Consider the following 22422-nt stretch of genomic DNA (forward strand, 5'->3'; position numbering starts at 1 on the left):
ACTTTGAAACGCTTTGAATATGCATTTCAAAACAGAAATCTGCTAAATAGCTCCCCGAATTTTCTTTGTTGTATTAACAGGATAACAGAGCCCGCTAGTAGCTCAAATAAAATCCACCAAGATTTGTATTTAATTAACACCCACACGAGAATCCATGACCAATCCTGCGCGGGCATTCTACAAACAAGGACGGCAAGATTGTCTTCTTCGTCTAGCTCCTTTGTTAGGTTTGTTGTTTTTCTGTCCAATCAGCTGATGCTTGTTGTTCTCGGCTGACGGTTGACAGTTGTTGGCAAGTGATCCTGCTAGTGGTAAATGTTTATTTTTAAAATAGCAGTAGACAATTAATAAATCGGCTAAAAATCGGGCGTAACATCGCAGAAATCAAAGTAAAAGTTTCTGCGAAGATCCTGCCATTGATTTAAGTCGTCAAGTCTTCGGAAGCATCGAAATGTCAGCCATTCGTCGCTAGTTCTTTTGTGTTACGAAATGACGCAGTTGTGATTTTTGAACGAAAAAATTACGATTTTTTGTAAGTATCGCTTCCTAATTAGCCTGAAATATTGCCTTTTAGACTGCGTCGTTGTTTAAGATTGTTTAAGTGTCCTAAGGGCCTTGAATTTTGCAAGTTCAAGGTGTTTTTAGTTGTTTTGACTCCACACCCTTTGTGTTTGTTGCCAAACAAAACGTTGGAAAGCTGAAGTTTCAAGGTTTCCCATTATTGTTTGTTAAATATTTTTCAATAATATGTATATGTTTATATTTTGTGTTGATTTAATTTTTGTGATATATTCGCCTTTTTGAGATTTTGTATACTTTTTGGATATGTTCAGGTTAGTGGTGAACTTTTTTGAAATTATAGCCATTGGCCATTGTCCACTTAGATCCATATAGTCATGATATAGTCCCACTAACTATAACCCTTGATTAAACCTGATTTATTTTCTTACTTTCCCAAATGACCTTCCTAAATACAGATTTTATAAGGTACACAATTAGTGTAATAATTAGTCTTAACAGGTGTTATTAGGTTTACTTATAGTAATAACTAAAAGTTTTCATGTTTGTTTATATTGTGGGTAATAAACAATTATGCGGAGAACAAATTTGTAATCTGGACTCAATGATTCTATATTAATTTCATATAATAACAACAAACACTTGAGAACTAATCACACATGATGCAAAACAAATTTCAATTTTTTCAGAAAAGTGTACTAGAAAATAATCTTTGTAATTGTGATTTATAATGTTTTTTATTGGAAAAAATGTTTTTATATTTTGTTAAAGGTTGTTAATAATTGTAATATAACCAGAGCTGTTCAAGGTTCTCTCATTGTTTAATAATTAATTTAATTTAATTAATTGACAAATCTGTAATAAAGGCAAAATAATGGAGATCAATAAAGTATGGGATAAAAAAACTGAAACACCACCCAAATGTACTACCAACTAAGAACCAGAACCACTCACCCTATTTTACCAACTTTAAAGAAAATAACAAATTACAGGACATATTATATAGAAGTATTATTGGCAGTTTGATACTGATTTTGTTTAATTGACTTAAGCAATTTATTACCACTTTCCATCCTAATGTCAATCATTTAGTCTTATTATCAGTTCCTTAAATTGAAAGCACACCTGATGGTGAACTGTATTTTTTTTTCAGAAATAACTGAGAATGTCTGCTGATTCACCAAGCCACCCTCGTTCAGAGTTATCATCTGCTATGCAGAATGTTGTTACCCCACAACCAGTGACAGATCCAACAATATTGGACAGTGTTGCAGGTACACTTCTAGTCACTTCTATCTTAGAGCTTTTAAAAAGTAATAATTTTTTTACTAAAGGATTTATCAATGAAGTGGTGCCTACAACAGGCAGTGACTATTTTGATTCTAAAGATCAAATCCAGTGGGCGCGCTTTGAAAATCTTGATTTTGATGAGCTGAACTTAGCCAACAATGACTCTTTACCATCAAGTCTCATCCTCATATTGGGCTACACCACTGGTGTCCAAGTTAGTCCCTCCATCACGTTATCAGTCATTTTTAATTATTGTTTGATTTTTAATTAAAAAGGTGTGGGCTGTGCCTGCAAACGGCGAAGCTGTAGAGCTCTTCTCATGGAGACACGGCTCTGTTAAGGTGTTGCGCATTTTACCGTCTCCTTATGAAGTAGGGTCAAATAAACGGGACCAGTTCGAGGCAAAGCGACCTCTGATGGCCTTAGTAGACGTGGCGGTGCATGGCTCATCTTCCAGCGGATCTTTGAACTTCTACTCCTTGAAAACGAGCGAGCAAGTCAAGCAAATCAAGTTTAAAACTCCAGTACTGGACGTTCAGGCCAATCGGCGCTCGATTGTGATCACTTTTGCTGAAAAATTCGCCGTTTTTGACGCCTTTACCTTTGAAGACAAACTCTCTGTTACCAGTTGTTATATAAGCCCCGGTTTGCAAGCTAACCCCGTGGCTTTAGGGCCTAGATGGTTGGCTTTTGCTGATAAGAAGCTGGTAGCTTCAAGACGCAGCAGTGGAGGAAATGAGGGAGAAGGAGTTCAGGTAAGGAACCAAATTTGGAAAATTTTCAAAATCAAATTTTTAATGTTGATAACAGAGTTACACCGCGACAGTTCTTCATGCTGCCAAGTCGTTAGGGAAGGGTTTAAGGGAGCTTGGAGACGCAGTAGCTTCGAGTTTGACGGGAAATCAAACTGGAAAGTTGGGGACTTCACCGAATAGTCCGCAGGCGGGTGGCTCTGGTGATGTGCCCCAAAAGGGTATCGTAACTGTGTTAGATCTTGAGGTAAGTTTATTGTGTATGTTTTGTGACTAAATCATATTTTTTATGAAATATATACCAAGTCACAAAATCAGATAAATATAAATAAAAATCTCATAGAAAAACATTTGATATTTACATGTTTGTTACAAGTTTAAATTTGTTGGGTAAAACTGAGTTATTGTGTCACAACAAATAACACGGTTCAATATTAAATAGTGTCCGAATCCACATAACGCCGACGGTTCTCTTCATTCCGAGGCTGTAGTGGCACATTTTGTGGCTCACAGCGAAGCCATAGTGTGGCTGCAATTCGGACCTTGCGGCTTGTTACTCCTGACTGCCGATAAAAGGGGGCACGACTTTAATTTGTTCAGGATCAACCCTCACCCTATAGGTTCAGCTTTAGCAGCTGTGCATCACTTGTATACTTTGCATAGAGGTGTGTTTCAACATATTTACTGTTGTGATTGTTGACAACATCTTGGTTCGCAAATTATTGCAGGTGATACATCCGCTCGAGTCCAGGATATGTGTTTTGCATTCGACTCGAGATGGGTGACGGTTTCCACGTTACGAGGCACCACGCACGTTTTTCCTATTACGCCTTACGGCGGTACAATTGGTGTTAGAACCCATACAACACCTCATGTAGTGAATCGGATGTCCAGATTTCACAGATCAGCTGGTTTAACCACCGAAGGTCGTTCGAACAGCCCTGTTTCTATGCACGATTCTCCTGTCGGATCTACTTATCCCTACCACAACCCTCGATTTGCCCCATTCCCGCATCCTACAGTAGTGACCGCTTTGGCTCAGCTCAGGCAACCTGTATATGTGCAGAATATCGGCGGGGGCAATACGCCTCGGCAAGGTAACTTGAACCCTCTTAATTGCAGCCAATCAAAGAGGAATTTTGCAGGACGTCAAAGAATGACTTCTTCTTCGGAGGACAACATAGCTTTGAGGCTTACAGCTACTTTTGCGCCCGCCAGAGCTTGGATCGACTCTGGCAGTTTCCTGCCGAGAGATGCGGGGCTTAATAAAGGAGCCAAGTCAGTCGAGTCGTTGTTTATCATGAACTGTCATGGGATTTTGGTGCAGTACGATCTGGAACCGCAACACGCCAGTCATATTCCTAAGGAAAAAATTTGCGACGACACCCCCATAGAATTAGCCGTCACTGCCAAAGCTCAGGTATAACAGATTATTTGCGCTGCTAAACTCACTCAGAAAATACTGAAAAATGTCCTTTCCACAGTTGCGTCATATATTCGTTTTATTTCCGTATTTCGATAAACAATTTTCTTATACTTTGGCGGAATGCCAGTAATATACAAAATTATGGTTTGTTGTAGTGGCGTTTACAAAGGCATCCGCTATCTGTAGATAGACCGTTACCCTTGTCGCAACAGAGTTTGGCATTCTTGTCACCTGGGTCGATCACAGCCAAGAAAAAACTGGAAAACGGTACAAAAACGCGACAAATTGCGGGTCAAAAATCTGAGCAAACCCGTTTTCCAGGCAACGACGATGATTGGCTGTCCCAGGTGGAAATTACCACTCACGCTGGGCCACACAGACGGCTGTGGATGGGGCCACAGTTCACTTTTAAGACTTACACAACAACCAATGGGTTAGTGTGACCAACTTTTGCCGGTTAACTGTTATATGGGAGTGGATTTTTGTTCTTAGGACTCCAATGTCACTGGCTGATGCACAACCGCTCGATCTCAACCGTTCTAAACCTGTAAATATGCCGATAACCAAAGCCAATGCGGTCTTGATCGAGTCTAGCTCGGCCAGCAGCAGTGAACAATGCTTGTTGGACACCTACAGAAGGAGTTGTGAGGAATTTGGCGCTGTGGGTGAACATCAGGTAATTTTGATCTTAGGGCTACTTTACAGTGTAGGTACATTTACATCCAAATTTTGTTCACGTAGATAAAAGAAGACCTGGCGGACGCTATGATGGAGTCTCCTGGTGGAAAAGATGCTGGTAAGTGACTTTTTCAGTATCATTAAATTAACCATTTTTATGTAGACAAACAACACATTCGGTGTAAGAAAAAAACTGCACACAAATGTATATGACACGAAACGGAACCCGTTTACTATTTGTCCTTAACACTATACCGCTTAATCCTAACTTGTGATTTAACTGTCGATCAATATTTATTTGGTTGTGGTAGCTAATCCTCCACCGAGACGATCAAGCCAACGGCAGGCACTTAGGAGCCCCACCTTATGCGGTTAAATTCGGCGGAGTTGCTTGCTTAATGAATTAATTGCCAAATTGGTGCTCATATTTTTGCAAGGTTAAAAACAATTTCTTTTAGTAAACAGGTTTATAATAAAACGTCAAGAAAGTTAAAAATGGTCAGGGTCTGAAAGAAGATGAGTAAGTAGTGGATTCCGATGTAAAAGCAAACTTATTTTAACAAAACTGAATTTAACGCTCAAGTTAAGTACTTACACATTAGTGACTAACATTGAACTCGCAACCAAGTTGGCTGTCTACAACACTGAAATATCTATTTGTTCATCTTTAATTCAAAATACTTGGCTTCTGGTACTGAATTACCTTATATTATTCAGATTTTACTTAAAATTGTAAATAAATAACCAGTAAAATCGTCTTTTGCACGGTGGAATAAAGTCAACTTTTCCTATTTTCTGATGGTCTATTTTGGGGTCTATTATTAGTGCCTAGTAGTAATAGAACACTATAGTAAGAGCATACCTCTACTGCTCTACTCTGCTGTATCATCACAGAAAAACGATAAAACTCACGTTTTTTACACAGACATCGTTGTTACAGCCTTGGAAATATGAAATTTTCAAACATGTTTGCATTAACTTCTTTTAAGAAAAGTTTGTTGAAATTGTTGCTAGTGTAAAGGAAGACAGTTTTATGATAAAAACCTCCAATTTTTATAAACATAACTACAACTATTAATATACAAGAACAACACTGAACTATTTTTTTATAACAATGACTATGTTTAATTTTTAATAACTGTAGTGAAATGTTTTACTTAAATGTAATCTTAACCGAATTTGAACCGCATAACGTAGTCCCTTGCGTGTTATTCTCTAGCACATAACAAACTGCATTCGAACTCCAAAATCATAACAAGCTTAACCTCTCTTAAAAACGTAGCCAAGCACCCGCTTTAGAAAATTTGCATGCGAGCATTAAAAAACAAACTTCAGCTGTCCTTTTTGCACTCTCGCGAACTCAACGTTCGGTCTTCCGAATCTCGAAACTCGAGTAACCTGCCATTGGCTTTTTCTCTCCATCAGGTGGACGGTGCGTCCTCATATCTATGAAATCGTCTCCCACTCCGCCAAGACGCGCAACCGCTACGCCCTCACCGATCGCTAAAGTAGTCAACCCACTCGGCACTGTGGTAACGGTGCACTCCGACGAAGAGGCCGACGTGCCTCCGCCTCACGAGGATATTGTCATTTACGAGAATTGTGACGAAACGTTGTTTCGACCTATGGTCACGCCCAAAAGTATGCCTTATGTCAGGAGCAGTAAGGCGGACAGCGGCAATATTATGACGCAGAGTTTAAGAGGTGACACTAACGTTACAGTTCGGGTGATGGACAAGCCTGAAGGAGGTGTTAGTGTCCCGACTAATTGGGAAGATCCAAGAGTACAGGACATTGGAAATGATACTAAAGTAATCGTGCACGAAGGTGCCGTCAAGGATTTGCTGCAACAAGGTCAGTGTAAGGTTGCAACAACCCAGGAGAAGTCTAAACCTAAGAAAGTTAGTAAGAGTAAGAAATCAGCAGAAAATTTAGAGCCAAAAATGGAAGACTCATCCTATGGACTGTTAAACCCTCTGTACAGTGTTCTAGAAGAATGTGAACGTTTGAAGTCAAAGAAAAAAGAAAATGTTACAGAAAGTAAACCTGAAGAGCTGGTAGCAAAACTTAGCAATAAGAAAAACAAAAATAAGAAGGTTATCCAGCCGGAGGTTAGCGAGGACACAACTGATGCAGCACCCGTATTTCCTAAAGCTGAAATCTTACCTGAATACATAAAAGAGATAGAGAAGGAGCTGGATAATGAAGTTTCCTTCACCATGTCCAAACCGTCAGTGTTAAAGCAACTAGAGTCAGTAGAAGAGCTCGCTTTTCCTGCATTAGACAGCAAACTCCTCTCCAACCATTCAGACTTCCCTCCTCTAGAAGAAAACTTTTTCTCCCTTGAAAACCTGGCAAAACCTGAGAAATTTGAGGATGCTGAGGATTGTGGATTACCATTAGACCCATTTTTCGACAAGGAACCATCTAAATTATGCTCGGAACTCCTTACAGAAGATAATCCGGGAGACAGCCAGGAAAAGAAGAAAAGCACGGTGAAGAAACCCACCACCAGAAAACCAAAAACTAAGTTGGGAGTGAAGATAGGAACTTTATCCAAGGAAGACAGCCCTGAACCTGTAGAAGCCGAAATTACTTTACCCGTTCCTAAAAGAAGCTGGAGCAGCATTGCGGCAACAAAACCTATGGAACCACCTCAAATTCAAAGTTCAAAGTCAAATCCGTGGAACAACAACGAAGACGATCCAGTGGCGGAAATCTACACCGTGACACTGCCATCGAAAAAGTCGTACTCTTCAGTAACGACAGAAAAGTTGCTCGATATCGACAGTCCAGATGAACGCTGCGAAGATACATCTCCAACACCAGGGGATCATATACTCGATGAACGATTGTCGTCCAGTTTAGATAAATCACCTGATTTTTTAAAACTGTCGGACAAATCCTCGGACGATGAAAAAGTGGAGTCGGGTAGCTCCCCGATTGAAACCACTGAGAGTTCTGACGAAGGAAAAGTTGTGGGAGTCGTGGATGAGTTTGATACTAAGGACAACGTCACTAGTTTGAGCAGTAAGCCTAGCGCGAAAAGGAGAGTAAGAAAGAAGAAGAAATAAAACAGTTTTTTTCTCCTGGGTGAATGTCCAGCTGCAGCTAGTTTTGTGTAACAATTATTCTTGTAAATATTATAAAGGCTTCTAGTTGGTTTAAAGGAGCAGAAAGTAAAAAACACTGCTTGATTGTCTCAAAGCCAAAAAAAAAACATAAAAAAATGAGAAATTCCCGTTCGGGTGGTTGTGTTTGTGTTATTTAGCTACTATTTTATAGGTAAGTTCTTTTAGAATAAGGAATGTGTATATTAACGAAAAATGGGTCTCAAAAAAATTTCATAATTTAAAAAATTAGTATGTTTTTCTATATTTTTAATACTAGATGCATTTTGGATGTTTGAACGTTTTATGATTAAATTAGGTAGTTTTAAAACTGTATTAAATAATAATGTACAGGGCGTTCATATGTTTAATCAAAAGCAACGGCAACAGTATGCTTTGCTTTATTTTTCTTCTTCAGACTTTGAAATTACTACTTACAAACAATTTTACCATTTCTACCTCGTTTTGGACTGCTTTATTAAATACAGATGACAGAGATGTAGTGAATGATCTAGATAATTATTGAATTAAATATGGATTATTAAAAACATATTGGACGTCTTGGATAAATATAAAATGTGATATAAATACATACAAAAAAAGTAACTTAGAGTTTATAAATATACATAGTCCTAATCATTAAAGTAGGCATTCAAACATATTATTTTAACTATTTACAAGAAATTTAAACTCTATTAAAAAAAAAGACAATTTTGGAAGTACAACTGATTATTGTTAAAAATTACACAGTGACAGTGTTATAATTATAATATTGCTAATGTAGACGAAAACATGTTTGCGCTTGAAGATGTACGTAGTTGAGTTTGTGCAATTAGAATAAGATTTAAGTAAATATTCGTGTAAATATAAAAAAGAAAAACAAAATAAAGATCTCACAGAGTACCGTATTCTGCTCTTTTAGATTTTTGGTGCCTTACCTCAACAAAACTATAAATATCTTCTAAATGGGTCTAATTAACGTTCTTCTTGAAAAGGTGAGCAACTGAATGCCTCCACCGAATACATCTACAATCACATCGAAGATCTGAGCATAGGTAGCAGTTTCAGTTCAGCCAGTAGAGCGTCACCCACGCCCTCCTTCGGTGATGGTCAACTACTCCATTTTCCGGGGGATTCCAGCGGGTCAATGTAAAACAATATCATTCTAACGTCCTACACAGGCATTTGAAGTTTGGGCCCTAACATATCACACCTGGACAATAACTACAATTTGCAATTTCAATGAATTTTTGCATGAATTTCAATATTTGTGTTGTGGTTGTGAGTGTCGGTAAGTTTAGTTTACAGTGAATATCATATCAATAGAAAACTATAACATTACCGGATGGCAAAACTTGAAATTTCAGAAGTTTTACTATACATATCAAGCAGCCAAATGTGTATTTGTCCAAAAAATTATACACCGAAACTTTGTGCTTTAAATGAATAGTGATAATTCAGTTATTTTCACTTTGTCTTCTTAATTAGTTCAACTGAGACCAAAATTTCATACATATGGCATATCAATGCACAATTAGTATAGCTTTACTTAGCTACTGGATACTATGATTCACTATAAACTAAGCCTGGGACATTCGGTAACCTATTGAAACAAGCTTGCTATGTAATGAATTTCTCAAATCGGGTGCTTAATGTGTGATATATTTTCCTCAACTTTGCGTCCCAAAAAAACACGTCGACCAATAGAAAAAGTGAATTTAATTTGGCTGTGCGATTGTTGGGTTTATTTGGGCTTTCAAATCACTGATGATTTCTCAAACAATGAAGTGTCAACCTTATACTAGATTTTTAATCTTAGTGGCTTATTTAAGAGTAGTTTTTGTACTGCAACTGTATCTTGCTGTGTATGATATTATGTATCTCTTAGGTTTGAGGTTTGCGAATTTCACGTTTCAGATTATTCCAGTGTCTTCCTTTTTTTTGCACATGCTTTTATATTTTCAGGAAATCTTCGCAAATTTTAAGCCGAATAATCATATACTTAATCGTTTTAATCGTTAGCTGTAGTGTAGGTGTAAATGTGTGTGGATTAATCAAACGAAGGGGGACGACGGGTATTTGGTAATTCTAAAGTTTTTTTTTTGGAAAACTCAATATAATTGAGCGCAGGTTTCAACCAAACTACGTTTTCCCTTCCTTTTAAAAACAAACAAAAAGCGACAGTAGTGATATTTACTCTTGATTTCTCAGTCAGGATCAAAACAAATGTGATAAATGGGCAGAAGTGTGATGATTTACGTTTAAGAGCATATTATAATCTAAACAAATATTTAGGTACAATTTTGTGGGTAGTTAACGTATTTACAGAGTGCAAACTTTTTTATGACGGGGGTTTTATAATGCCAGTTGGATGCAATTTGGGTTAAGCCGAACAGTAGCAGGGTATGTATGCAAATGGCTGTCAAAAAGATGAAAATGTCGTTGTGGAATGTTTAATGAAGAATTTGATTTTGGATCTCTAATATTAAGTGAGCGCTGGCTGGTTCCATGCGCAAATATATTTAAGCATACTTCCTATTAATATGTAAACTGGATTTGGCAATTTGTTGAGTTTGTACTTTTCTCAATAGGCAATTTTTAATAGCAAAACCGTTTTTTGTATAAAAATCGTTTTGACTGATTTTCTGCAATAATTTTTGTGACATGTGACTAGTCAATTTAGTTCAATTTTTACGCAAATAAATAAGTAGGTCATACAATCATTATCTTTAATAAATACTTATACAGGGTGTCTGCGTTTCGGGTGTCTTATTTTGAGGAGTTTTGTGTTTTAAATATGTTTTGACAAGTAAAAACCAATGCATTTATTTAATACTAAAGCAACTTTGTTTTAGTACTATTCACAGTCACCCCCTCATAACGAGGCTAGAGAAACCTATACCCTGTACAGATTACAAATTCGCAAGATAAAAACACTTTTTAGGTCCTTTAAATTACTACTATACAATAAGAGAATCGTACGTTTAGGCTTTATTTTGTACTAGGATTTTGTACTGGGAAAATATAATCCTCAATAATAACAAAAATGTTTATTTTATTATTGAGTTATGCATACCTCCAACCTTTTATTAACTTCCTTCTCAAAACTTTGATCAACCCATCAAACTCATTCCTGTCCGCTAAATTCAAATTTTCCTCTTGATCTATTATGTGATCGTACAGTTCTCTAGCATACACCTTAAAACATATCTGGTTTCAGAAGAAGTCGAATAAAATTTTAAGCCACCACCTGACTCCAATTAGCAGTAAAACTGCTGTGGTTATATCCAGTCCATTCGCAGTACCTAAACTTTTTGGTCTTTATTGAATATCCCATAACTTTGATGTCTTTTAAATGGGGCCTATCACTGTTAGGGTGTAAAGAAGGGGCCAATCCAGGTCTTGGATACTGAGTAAATACTGCTGATTTCCCTTTAACTTTCTACAATTTAGCTTATAAATCATTTATTTTTTCTAAACATAAACCGTACTAACTTGGTGCTTTTCCAAAGCTTCTAACATTACAGGCACTAAGCTAGCCCCCTCTGTGCATGTATTTACCACCTCCTTAACAGGACACCGTTTTAAAGGTCTTGATACTTGAGTTAAGTCAACTAAAGTAGGAAACAAATCCACTAACTCCACTAAGGCCTTTACTGTAATTTGTTGAGTGGATAATCGGGGTACGTAAATCAATAAAGGTACTCTAGTGACCTCTTTGTAGTTGCTATACTTTGAAAATTCCCCGTGCTGTCCTAAAGACCACCCTGCAATTTTATTATCTCAATTCTGCCGTTGATAACTTAAATTAGTTAATACCATGATCCCCCGTTAACACTATTATAGTGTTATCCAAGTTCACTTCATCGAGAACTTTTCCAATTAAGTGATCCACATACGTGATTGAGGCATAATAAGACTGGATAATTTTGCGATTAATTTCGTCCGAAACTGGTCCAAAAGGAAAAGAAATGTTGAGTTTAGCAATATCGTCTCTTTCTCGGATGTCAATCCAAGGACTCCAAGCAACTTCAGGGAGTGTTGGAGGTTTTTTATTGTTTAATGGCAACGATATGTTGGCTAGGGGGTGAAAACCTCAAATACAAAAAACGTTAATCCATATAAACTCTGAAAAGAGACTGAGTTTACCTAAAAACGACTGGGGAAACTTAAAGGGAATGTGAGGTTTGTGGAAACCCAGCGCTAAGAAAAATGGATTTCCGTTTTCTGGGAAACCACTTAAGAATCTCACAGCTTCGTTTTTAGATTCTATAACAATAGCATACACTAAACACTGACTGTGTTATTTTTGTAACTTATACCAATATCAGGTAAAGTTTCCATAGGTTGAGAATGTGTAACCACAGGACATATCAAATTTCGAGACCAACTACCATCCAAGTTTGGACAAACTTTAGCATTCTTATACTTCTCAGTCACTGGATGGAAAGGTGGTTGGCTCCAGCTATACGGCTGATCATCAGAGAAATTCGAGGAAATTCCTTTACAAAAGCTTCACAGAAAAGCTCTATAATAGCAACAACATACCTGGATGAAAAACTTTACCCACAGAATGAGTGTGGTAACCTCGGTCTTTGAAATATTGAGGCATAGTGGTGTAATTACCTACAACAACCCTCCAGTAGCTGTAGAAATCGTATAAATGTAAAGAATCAGGTCTACGACTGGTAAGAAAGGAATTACGACTGGGAGCGCATAACGCTTGCTAGAACCGTCTTTTGTATAGATAATAAAATTATCCTAAAACTTATCTAAAATGATTACCTGAGCGTAAGCTTGGTGAAATACAAAACTTTTAGAGGCTAAATTGTCTATATTTGGAGTGTAAGCCAGTCGGTCTCCGTAAGTGCTTAATGCAGGCTTAAAATCATCCAAAATAATGAACAGAACATTAGGACGGTAACTGTAACACGAACTGACTACTAATAAAAGATAAGAAATAATGTTATAAAACATTTTAAAGTAGTTTTATGAGAGTTTAGAAAAAATTAACGTTAAAGCAGTGTTGAATAACCGCAGTTTGTTTATATATTATGTAATGTTACATAATTCCAGCTGATTCACAAGTTCAAAGTGAAATGGCACGTAAATTAAAAGCATAAGATGGAGATAGGCTGGATTCTTCTTTTAAATGTTATTTGGCTTATGCTGTGTACGAATCGCAATAATAATTGGAATTTTTAGATCCATAATTATTAATATAAATTACATGCAGAATGTTAATTTGTCTGTACTCATTCAATATCAATTATTCACTCTTTACGTTTTGTTAACGATCTTATTTTGTAATAATGACTTTTAAAACCAAATTGAAAATTTGAAAATTTAACTATTAAAAGCAGTTACAATAATTATAAGTAGGTCTCGGGATAGGATCAATAAGTTTACTTTACTTGTTTTGCTCGATTTTCATTATAGCATGACATAGTTTTCCTGTGGATTAATAAAAGTGTATCGATTTAACAATTTAATATCCACCGTTCGTTTTCAAACGTAAAACTTTGTTGACTGACAAATAGTTTCCATAGAAATGAATAGATTTTTGTTGTCGTGTTTTTACACAACAAAAGTGCCAATTTCAATCCTTTAATAATCGTTTTTGTTAACTGTGTTGTAAATTTCATATACAAAAACTCTTGAGAATGAGCGGCAACTCTTCGGCCGGTTCGAGCAAGCTAACAAACAACTGTGAAACATGCGAGAAAATCAAATCTGAGCATCAGTTAGACAAAAGCTGCTCCCAATCGTATTCCAGCGACTACGAGGAAGAATCACCGTCCCCGACCCAATCAGAGAATGACAAAGCCACCCCAGAAAGCCTGGACTCGATGCGTTTAAGCCTCAACAGCAGGTTGGAAAGAGACAACAGAAGTAGTTCCAGAAGTAGAAAACCGCAGGCGTTGCAGCAAAACAAAACGTTTTCGTCGGAGAAAATTAGGGAAATCGAACGTAGGAACGCCATGCTCGTTGATAAGATATTATACCACAACAGGAGACCGAATCAGTATAAAACGACTGCGTGTTACGTACCTAAAATTACCAGTTCAGAAATAAATAGGCGAAGACATCAAGAAAAAATAAGTAGAGAAAATGAGGTGAGTTGCCGTAGCTAACTAAAATTTCAATTCATGGAATTATTTTTCAGATATTGCTTAAAAAAATCCAATCTGTAAAGCCAGCTGTACGATACACATGACTTAAATATTAAGAATATATCTAATAAAAAAATTGTTATTCACCAATAATACTATTTAAAAGGTTTCTACAATAAATTTATATTTGAAATTGTTTACTGCTAAGCTTTTTTGCCACCATAGTGAACTTTTCCGAAAGAACCGACGTTTTGACCATGTATATTTGGTCTTCTTCAGGCTAAATAACATGCAAATAAAATTACATTGCATCTGAGTTTCAAACTTTGGCTGACAAGTCTTTATAGGAGAAAATCATAAAGTCATAATCACTTTGCTTCTTTGAACATTTATTCAACACATTACGATGAGAAAGATAAGTTTTGGCAAAAAAACTAAAAATTATTTGATGGTCGTTACTACCGATAACTTGATCAAATTAAGGGGTTCTAACTAATTGAGATTTGAAGATACTACAGAAATCTAATTTGAGCCAAAATTTAAAACTAACTACTGAAATCCGCTCAAAGCACAACTTTTCCTTCCATCAAATTGTTCGTAGTTTGGATGCCAAAACACTGAACGTCGCCAGCATAAAACGCCTATTACAGCAAAAAATAAAAACAACGAGTATTGTAGTAGCAGTCTTGGACATACCGGGAAAAACAACCATGAAAATTCCCCCAGAATCACTCCCAGGGCTGAGACCATGGCGTCCCGAAAGGATTATACTGAGCGTTGTTCTGCTGCAACTGCTGATGTTGGAATCGTTTCTGTTCCTCCTGTAATAATTCTTAGCATTCCCGGCATAATCCAACAGAAATTACAATGTTCTCACCTCGCGCCTTTTCTGAATTTGTTCGTCGAAACCTGGAGGAGTTCTTCGGACGGGTGACTCGACCGGTGGCTGCCACGGCTCCCAAATCGCATTCGAACCCCACAAAAACGATGTGTTGTTGCCAGCTTTTGAATTAGAGTCGAGAACCGAACTAAACGTGTTTGACCAGTAGTCGGTGTTACCAGTTTGGACGGTTGAAGTCGACGAATGAGCTGTCAAAGTCCTCCAAGAGTCGTCTGGGAAAACGTAAATATAATCAGGTCAAGCTTTGAGACAGTCAATTAATTCAAGAATCTACATTACCTGGCAAATCAGCAGTTGGAAATAACGGACTATCATCGTTTCTTCTAGTGAGATCTCTAAACACTTGATGGCGTTCCCAATCAACCAATGCAGTTGCTCCCTCGCTTTCAGGTACCTCTGGTGTCGATGAATGACCAAAGTAAGCCCCTCCTTGTGTCAAATATCCGTTGTTGCTCACTGCCGCAATCACGCTTGTGTCGTTCATTGGATGGAATTGCGACGGTTGGTACCGATCCTGTCCGAACAGTTCTGGACTGTGACTGTCAGGGGTTCCCAGCCTGGAAAACGCAAATTTATTGTTCCAACTCACTCGTTAAAATTTTGACAAACACCTCTTTGATCCGATTGGTCCCAAATCGGTAGACTTATAAGGTTCCACGTACATGGTAGGCTTACAAATAGCTTTGCTCAACTTAAGCGGGCTAGAACTGATGTCAGAGGCCTGGAAATTGATCTGGGGTTCCTCTTCAGGGTAGGTTTGGGGTGACTCGGAACTTTGCGTCAGCACTGGAGAGGGGTCGTTCGAGTTAGGATTCTCGTTGCGGGCCACCACATCGCTAAATCGAGCGCGATTTTCACTCCAGCTTAGGCAGTTTTGAGTGGCAGTGGGTAGTGATACGTAAAAACCCGGTGAGGATTTCACCACGTCTTTTTCCGGTGATGTATCGACCGGTTCGTAATACTGAGGCTTGCGATCTAAGTAACTTTTGTGACGGAAAGATGATTTTTCTTTACGATCCTTGAACTTGTTATCTCGTCTTCGTTTTTCTCTGAAATTCACATCCGGAATTTTGTTAGTGTCATTTAATGTTGAATTGATGGAAAGTTCTCACAAATTTATTTCTTGATAAGGTGGCAAAAGAATTTAAAAAATTTAGAAGAATTTAAAACAATGATGAAGAAAAGACTAATAAATGCACAGCAAAAGAGCAATTCAGACAATGAAATTTGGAAATTATAATATGCCAAGTAGATATGTTTCTTGGAGGAACCACACTGTAAGTAGTTTTTACAGTTCCATGGAGCTACATTGTTATACTTTGCTTTCGTCACGTGACAGCTGTCATAACTGACAAAACTCACTCACCAGTGACCTAAAAGTATAAAATGCCATCCAGATGTGCGTTTCCTTAAGGCAAGAAATTGCACTGTAAGTTGTGTTTAGAGCTCCATGGAGCCAAATTTGTCAGCTCTGACATTAAGAAAGATAACTATTTTGGATTGGTAATTTCGCATTACAGCACTGCCTTTTTGGACAGTTGTCCGTTTGGGGCTCTATTGAGGTGTAAATACAAGGTACTTAGTATATTTATCCGTACCTTAAGTCTGCTATTAAATGTTAAAATGCCATACCTTGGTTAGATCAAGTTTTATGACTTATGCTCATAGAAACTATTTTATTGAGAAAATTATGGTCTACCGATGTGGCTAAAAATGTATAGGCCATTCCATAAAAAAAAAACATTTTCTGAAATAAGTCAAAAACGCGATGTTTAATTGTTTATACGTTTTTGCCTTTTTAGTGAACGCAAAAAATGCCACAAGTTTGCTAATTTAAACAATTTTCTATTTTAAATAATAAAAAAGTTGGCACTTAACTAGAACACCCTGTATAGAGTTAAATATGATTTGAAACTTTTTAAACTTCATAAATACACTGGACACAATTATATGTTGTTATATAATATTATAAGCAACTCGCTAATAAAATGACTCACCTTATCAAATTGGCATGTCCAAAAGGAATTTTAAGTGCATCCACATTTTTATCAAAATACGCATCTCTATCTCTATCAACTTCCTGATCGCATCCCGTATTCTTATTTCCTTTACTCTTCAGTTTGCTGTTAACAAAACTAACGTGTTTCACTTTGGGTTCCGTAGCGTCCTTCTGAATGGTGCTGCTATCGCTAACAGGCGATACATTTTTTGGCTTGACCATCCAACCGGCCAGTCTTTTGTTCTCTTTATCATCACAAGTGACGCTGCTCTCCGCAGTGGATGTTGCAGACAATTCCTCTTCAACATTTTTGCTCTCTTTTTGTTGCTTTTTGATGGTTCCATTCTTTTTCAAATCTTGACTACTCGAATCGGTTTTCTGTTGGACATGTTTTTCTTTCTTGCCCTTTTCTTCTAGAAGTTTCAGTTCTTTTTCGGTTTTGCGCTCTCTGGATTTCAATCGATGCCGTTCAAAGAGGATGTCTTTCTTTCTAAGACGTTCTCGTACTCGTTCCTTTTCAGCGTCGTCTTCCACACTATTTTCTCTGTCAGTAAGACTGTTTTTTTGACAGAGTTTTCTCTTTGCTTTACCTGTGGTAGGTATAACAGCCGGCTCGGTTTTGATGGTGTCTTCTTCTTTAGGAGGAGGAGTGCTTTCAAGTTTAGCTTTCTGTTTCATGGATGACTGAATCTCCTCTCTGACTTGACGGCCAATTTTTCTCAAATCCAACACCGGCAACATTGTGGCTGAACTGGTGGAAGCTTTGCAAGCTGCCGCCGCTTTGGTTTTAAAATCGCAGGTGTCTGCGTAGGCCGCGCAAAAAACAATCATAAGCGTGGAAATCACTATTGCTGTCATGGTGTAATACATGAGAGACTCAAACTTGGGTCTGGGCAGCAACAATCCACAATGACGGCAGTAATTACGCGATATCGTCGCCTTAAGAGAGTAATTAACAAAACTATTGAGACTAGTTCCGATTATTAACACTCTAGACACTTCTTGTAGAGTTAAGTCGGGCGTGAACGCCAAATCAATTTTTCTTGACGAGTTTGGTGCTAAAGTGAACGGTTCGCAGTTGATCACCTATTACCAATAACCATCAAGGCACATAAAAAAAGTAATAAACAAACTGACGCACCTTGAAGCCATAACCTTCGCATAGATAACCGTTGATAGAAAAACTGGTCACGTGAACAGGGATTTCACCAAGATTTTTCGCCAAAAAACTTTGCTTAACTGTCAAATCAGGCTCGGGTAGAGAAGGTTTTTGGTTCAAGTCGGCGTTGCATGATCTCATGCGTTTTTCAGTCAGTTCGAATTGGAGTGGTTTCAAGTCACCCGGACGTAGAGCAGCAAACTCGAACCGCGGTATTGTGCCTTTGCCATTAAGTCTCACTATTTCTAGAATGGTGAGGTTGTTACGGATCAGAAGTAAATTGGAATAAGGCCTGGCTTCTTCGGCCGTAAATTCTAGAAAAACATCAAATTATGTATGATAGTGTGATACAAAAATGTAAGAGAATTACTACTAATGTAATGCCCAAGAACTGTACTATACAAGTTAAAATAAATCTATGTACATAAAAAAAAATTCAAACTACAACTGTACTCACCTAAACTGACCCGCTTTGACTGCCCTGGAAGTAATATAAACGGCAGCGACTGCTTGTGCACAAACAACCCCAAGTTTTCAGAAAAAAACTTCTGCTGACTTTCCATCATTCGTTTATCGAAGGCAAACCAATTGGCGCTCGTGTACTTGACGTTCGATGGCGGTATGAACCCGCCAGGCAATCCGTCGTACAGCATTTCGGCGTGTGGATAATCATTCTCAAACAGTAGTTGCACCACTAGACTGTGATTGGCCGGATTGTGAAGTACCAGTACTTTGTGGGAGGAGTTACGCACTTGCGTCAAAGGAAATTGCAAGGTGGAGTTGACTATGTTACTTTGACGCACCACGGTAGGCCAGGTGTAGACGATTTTGCTGACAAACATTTGACCTTTCACTTCTGTTGTGTCCAAGCGTAGGCTGATGTTCCGCAAAGCTTTGGAACCGTTTTGAGTAAAGTTCAGGTAACGTCCGTAAAAAGTGTTGACTAATTTCAAGTCGTACTCCGAAACCTGTTTGGATATAACAAGAGTTCGCAGCCAGGAAGCTGTAAAGTAACTGCAGTTGAAATAACTACTTTAGTTGTGTTTGTAAAACCTAACCTGAACCTTCAGTCACGAAACCCGTGTAACATTCAGGGCTGCAATCCAAGTCTGGATTAAAGTACATGTGCCCTATCACCCGTTTAATTTTTGGCAGTATGCTTCCTGTTATAGCGGCCGAAACCCGCCTGTCAGGTGGTAATGTTAGAATATTCTCCACAGACATTCTTTCGGAAAAAGATGAAAACACTCGTAAAGGATGTGTACACATTTTTGCCTACAAAAATCCTGTAGCAGTTCAAGTCTAAAACACCAAAATCATAAGCTTACAGGAAAACAGTTACTGAATAACAAATCGTCCCTATCAATTATCATTTCCCCTGCCGCTACTTTATAATAAACTGGCAACGACAAGTTTTCATATGGTGTTTGAATGTGAACGTGTCCTTTCATGTGACCATCCACGTCCCCAGTGTTGATAGTCATTCGAACTACCGCGAAACCTTGAGCATCTATTTTATCCTGTGCAAACACTCCCAAATCAATACTAAGTTAAATACTAATTTCATTTAAAACACGTACACATTTGGTGAGATTCTCGAAAGAATTGTGCATGATAATATGTCCGTGATCTCCCACTCCACACCCACAAATCTCCAACTCACTCATAGGCAACGATGTTGTCAGTTCAAGTAACGGCAACTCGACCGGGTTGGAATTAGTCAAAGTAAACACAAATTGCATTTTTTTATGATGACCTATTAGGCCAACATTTAAGGTTCGATCGTCGCTCGGGAATGGCAAATGCTGTAAAACACAGTACAGATTATCCAAAAAACTTAGTAACATCTAAATAACTTACAATTTGTAGTTTTCCATTATAACTTAACAATGGCACATGGATTTCGGATATGTTGCTCAGCACTTTAATGTGGCTGGTCAACTGCATGTCAGTCTTTTTTGCGCTACTTTTCAACAGTATGTTGAAAAGATTCTTTTTTTCAAACGGTCGTACAGTTAACGGAGTAAACGTTTTTACCTAACAAAAAACCGCAATTTTAAAACCACTCTAATTAAACTGAAACCTGGACCTTACTTTAAAAGTAGTATCCATATCTAGTGGAAACTTTACATCCACTATTTTCACTGGATGAAAAAACTCGTTCAAAATTTCAAACCGTCGCTCTTTGGTATCCATTTCTTTATCATTGAGAAAATACGCGGTGGACATTTTGTCATAACTCAAACCACCTTTTAGTACGGTCAGAAAATATGGAATTTCTGTTCGATTTTTTCCATTACGAAATTTTACAATGATTTTTCCATAGTAATCTTGATTTTGCCATGCATTTTTCCCTATAATATCATGTAAATTGTTTTATTCCTTCAAGTCATACAGTTTAAAGAGTGTGATAACTTGCATGAAATTTATCATTTTATGCTTAGTTTAGTTAGGAATGACAAGAGCATCAATATGTGGAGCTAGACAATTCCAAAACTTTCTTAATTGAGTCAAAAAGCTTAAATAGTATGATGTTAAACCAAATTACAAAATTAATGAAATAAATTAATTAATGACTAGATGTGGGTAAAATTTACCTACAATTTAAATTAAGCCACATTTCACTCAAAATTAATTTAATTAAAAAGTGTATTATTTTTCAATATTTTGTGAATATTATATGGGGAAAATTCAAGTTAACCAAAACACTTTGTTACTCTATAAATAGTGTATGAATATACCAAATTCAAAAACTTACAGTCTAAAGTCAAAGTGCCAACATTTACACACATATTGGGTTTATTAGCATCATCACTGGCTGGATTGATCCTTACATTGTAATAGTGAATCTTAATTGATTTGGATAAGGTAGATACACTGTGAACCCGCACAGCCCTTTTTAATGGATTGTATAAGCACAAATTAACCTCCTTAGGATCATCCATTGACCCACCCATCCCAAAATCCACATAACCTTGTGGATGAAAGATATTTTGTACTTGAGTGACTTCAACTTCCAGTGGTACTATCAAGATTTCATCAGGATGATGCAGCTTTATTCTGTTGATAATATTGAAATTTACTGAAGAATTCCAACTGTGAGAGATGCCAACCTGATGTATGCTGTGTAGTTGTGAGGTACTTTAGCCTCAAATCTAACTCTAATCACTGCTTTGGTTTCATGAGGATCAATTTCCCAAAGATCATTGGGACCCTCATGTTGACCACTAGGGAGTTCTAGATGAAATCCCCCACCACTACTGTAGATTTCAACAATCTACAATAATCTACATTAAAAGAGTAATTATATCACAAAATAGGAGAGTATACCTGTATTGGTTCTGAGTAAGGGTTGTGCATATAAATAATTGGAGTAAAAGTAGCATTAACAGGTAATTTCACACCCACAATTGGCCTAACCCTGTAGTTGTTGAAAGTACCAAATGCTTTAACCTGTTTTGAAATAATATCCATTTTTTGAGGAAAAAATTTAATTATGAATAAAAGTATTACATTATACTTAACAAAACCATTGGAAGTATGCAAGAATAATGTGCTTTCAACAGGTCCCTCTTGCCTACCCAAATAAACTACTTTGAAAGAAGTATTTCCATTTGGAGGAATTTGCTGCCAAATAATTAGTTGCAATATGAGACTTTTACTACTTTTCTATAGCTTACCTTATCTTCAAAGAAGGAGCTGTGAAAATGCACAGTGTTCCCAGATATAGAAGTGAGATCAACAGACCTATTACTATCTGTATTGTATAAGGTAACTGTATGGGAATGAGGGGTACCCAAAGACCTTTAAGTTTTAAATGGGGTTTTTCAGTGCATTGTATTGTTTAGTACTAAAGTAAAGTATTTACCTATCGCTAAAGTCCAGAAACTCAGGATCAAATCTCAAATTTAAATTGGCTTGTGAGTCCACACTTTGGAAGTGGCGTAAAGATTCAATCTCCTGCAAAGTCATGAAGCTGAAATGAAGGCAAGTTTCGCCAGCTGGAACTGGACTTACCTCCTGTAGTTGCGATAGTTCGTCATCAAAATATCGTGATTTTTTGGCCATAAATCCTAAAATAGATAGTGAAAAGGATAAAATGTAATGATACACTATTTTGAGGAATAAAACATACCATGTCCACTGTCATGAAACGTTAAATGGGTAACATTAATGAGGTGAATGAATGAAAACCAAAACGCGTAAAATGAATGATTTTTTGCAAACATGTTTTACTTTTTTCCGAATTATTCGCTAAAATGTTTAATATTTTCATTTTGATTCGACATCACTGCTTGTGGTTTGCTTTTTCATCGACATTTTACTGTCAGCTGCCAATTTGATTACTTCGATTTTTTGCATATGCATTGATGCCAGTTCTGAAACAATTTCCTCAAACCTCTGTCTCAATCAGTCATATGATTTGACTGATTTATTTTGTCATCGACTTGTAAAACCAATGACTTTTTCAATTC

At 37.2% G+C, this 22422-nt stretch overlaps 4 protein-coding genes across 6 annotated transcripts; 2 read left to right on the forward strand and 2 right to left on the reverse strand.

Moving 5' to 3' along the window:
• The first annotated feature begins 245 nt into the window (after positions 1–245).
• Positions 246–8683, forward strand: LOC145731244 (breast carcinoma-amplified sequence 3 homolog). 2 transcript variants are annotated; one of them, XM_081982925.1, is made up of 13 exons: positions 246–532; positions 1673–1793; positions 1854–2023; positions 2085–2564; positions 2620–2808; positions 3004–3226; positions 3290–3658; positions 3707–3981; positions 4143–4254; positions 4309–4420; positions 4480–4663; positions 4729–4783; positions 6091–8683. In XM_081982925.1, the coding sequence occupies exons 2-13, from the start codon at positions 1685–1687 to the stop codon at positions 7737–7739; spliced, it is 3927 nt and encodes a 1308-aa protein (XP_081839051.1). In that variant the 5' UTR covers positions 246–532; positions 1673–1684; the 3' UTR covers positions 7740–8683. The 2 variants fall into 2 exon arrangements, with proteins under 2 accessions (XP_081839051.1, XP_081839050.1); XM_081982924.1 differs by having other exon boundaries at positions 4143–4420.
• Positions 8684–10554: 1871 nt separating this feature from the next.
• Ids (iduronate 2-sulfatase) lies at positions 10555–12847 on the reverse strand. The gene is made up of 8 exons (XM_081982926.1): positions 12561–12847; positions 12324–12501; positions 12098–12277; positions 11925–12044; positions 11595–11870; positions 11271–11542; positions 11026–11217; positions 10555–10973 (listed from the first exon to the last, which is right to left on the reverse strand). The coding sequence occupies exons 1-8, from the start codon at positions 12750–12752 to the stop codon at positions 10842–10844; spliced, it is 1542 nt and encodes a 513-aa protein (XP_081839052.1). The 5' UTR covers positions 12753–12847; the 3' UTR covers positions 10555–10841.
• A 472-nt stretch (positions 12848–13319) lies between these two features.
• LOC145731246 (uncharacterized) lies at positions 13320–14086 on the forward strand. Its single transcript, XM_081982927.1, has 2 exons — positions 13320–13891; positions 13942–14086. Exons 1-2 carry the CDS (start codon positions 13439–13441, stop codon positions 13990–13992), a joined length of 504 nt encoding a protein of 167 aa, XP_081839053.1. The 5' UTR covers positions 13320–13438; the 3' UTR covers positions 13993–14086.
• Positions 14087–14256: 170 nt separating this feature from the next.
• Positions 14257–22266, reverse strand: Tmem131 (Transmembrane protein 131). Of its 2 annotated transcripts, XM_081982921.1 has the most exons (20): positions 22083–22266; positions 21965–22020; positions 21816–21907; positions 21628–21751; positions 21461–21574; positions 21278–21400; positions 21061–21224; positions 20706–21007; positions 20042–20301; positions 19808–19984; positions 19528–19752; positions 19276–19467; positions 19006–19222; positions 18405–18950; positions 17930–18261; positions 16787–17874; positions 15401–15838; positions 15069–15346; positions 14766–15001; positions 14257–14709 (listed from the first exon to the last, which is right to left on the reverse strand). In XM_081982921.1, exons 1-20 carry the CDS (start codon positions 22174–22176, stop codon positions 14617–14619), a joined length of 5151 nt encoding a protein of 1716 aa, XP_081839047.1. In that variant the 5' UTR covers positions 22177–22266; the 3' UTR covers positions 14257–14616. The 2 variants fall into 2 exon arrangements, with proteins under 2 accessions (XP_081839047.1, XP_081839048.1); XM_081982922.1 differs by lacking the exons at positions 21278–21400; positions 21461–21574; positions 21628–21751; positions 22083–22266 and having other exon boundaries at positions 21061–21234; positions 21965–21980.
• Positions 22267–22422: the final 156 nt, after the last annotated feature.

The sequence above is a fragment of the Ips typographus genome, linkage group LG6, assembly GCF_016097725.1.
Source record: "Ips typographus isolate SLU linkage group LG6, UJ_Ityp_2.0, whole genome shotgun sequence".
Classification (NCBI taxonomy): Eukaryota; Metazoa; Arthropoda; class Insecta; order Coleoptera; family Curculionidae; genus Ips; species Ips typographus.

What these genes read in the sequence shown, in the direction of transcription:
- LOC145731244 (XM_081982924.1), top strand. Translation starts at nt 1,685, where the DNA reads ATGTCTGCTGATTCACCAAGCCACCCTCGTTCAGAGTTATCATCTGCT. An exon ending in GCTACACCACTGGTGTCCAA is followed by an intron (nt 2,024 to 2,084) that starts GTTAGTCCCTCC and finishes TTAATTAAAAAG; the next exon opens with GTGTGGGCTGTGCCTGCAAA. An exon ending in CCGTCACTGCCAAAGCTCAG is followed by an intron (nt 3,982 to 4,142) that starts GTATAACAGATT and finishes GGTTTGTTGTAG; the next exon opens with TGGCGTTTACAAAGGCATCC.
- Ids (XM_081982926.1), bottom strand. Translation starts at nt 12,752, where the DNA reads ATGTTTTATAACATTATTTCTTATCTTTTATTAGTAGTCAGTTCGTGT. An exon ending in GTTTCCCCAGTCGTTTTTAG is followed by an intron (nt 11,871 to 11,924) that starts GTAAACTCAGTC and finishes TTTGTATTTGAG; the next exon opens with GTTTTCACCCCCTAGCCAAC. An exon ending in AGTGTTAACGGGGGATCATG is followed by an intron (nt 11,543 to 11,594) that starts GTATTAACTAAT and finishes ATAAAATTGCAG; the next exon opens with GGTGGTCTTTAGGACAGCAC.
- LOC145731246 (XM_081982927.1), top strand. Translation starts at nt 13,439, where the DNA reads ATGAGCGGCAACTCTTCGGCCGGTTCGAGCAAGCTAACAAACAACTGT. An exon ending in AAATAAGTAGAGAAAATGAG is followed by an intron (nt 13,892 to 13,941) that starts GTGAGTTGCCGT and finishes ATTATTTTTCAG; the next exon opens with ATATTGCTTAAAAAAATCCA.
- Tmem131 (XM_081982921.1), bottom strand. Translation starts at nt 22,176, where the DNA reads ATGTTTGCAAAAAATCATTCATTTTACGCGTTTTGGTTTTCATTCATT. An exon ending in AACTATCGCAACTACAGGAG is followed by an intron (nt 21,908 to 21,964) that starts GTAAGTCCAGTT and finishes ATGACTTTGCAG; the next exon opens with GAGATTGAATCTTTACGCCA. An exon ending in CTTACTCAGAACCAATACAG is followed by an intron (nt 21,225 to 21,277) that starts GTATACTCTCCT and finishes AGATTATTGTAG; the next exon opens with ATTGTTGAAATCTACAGTAG.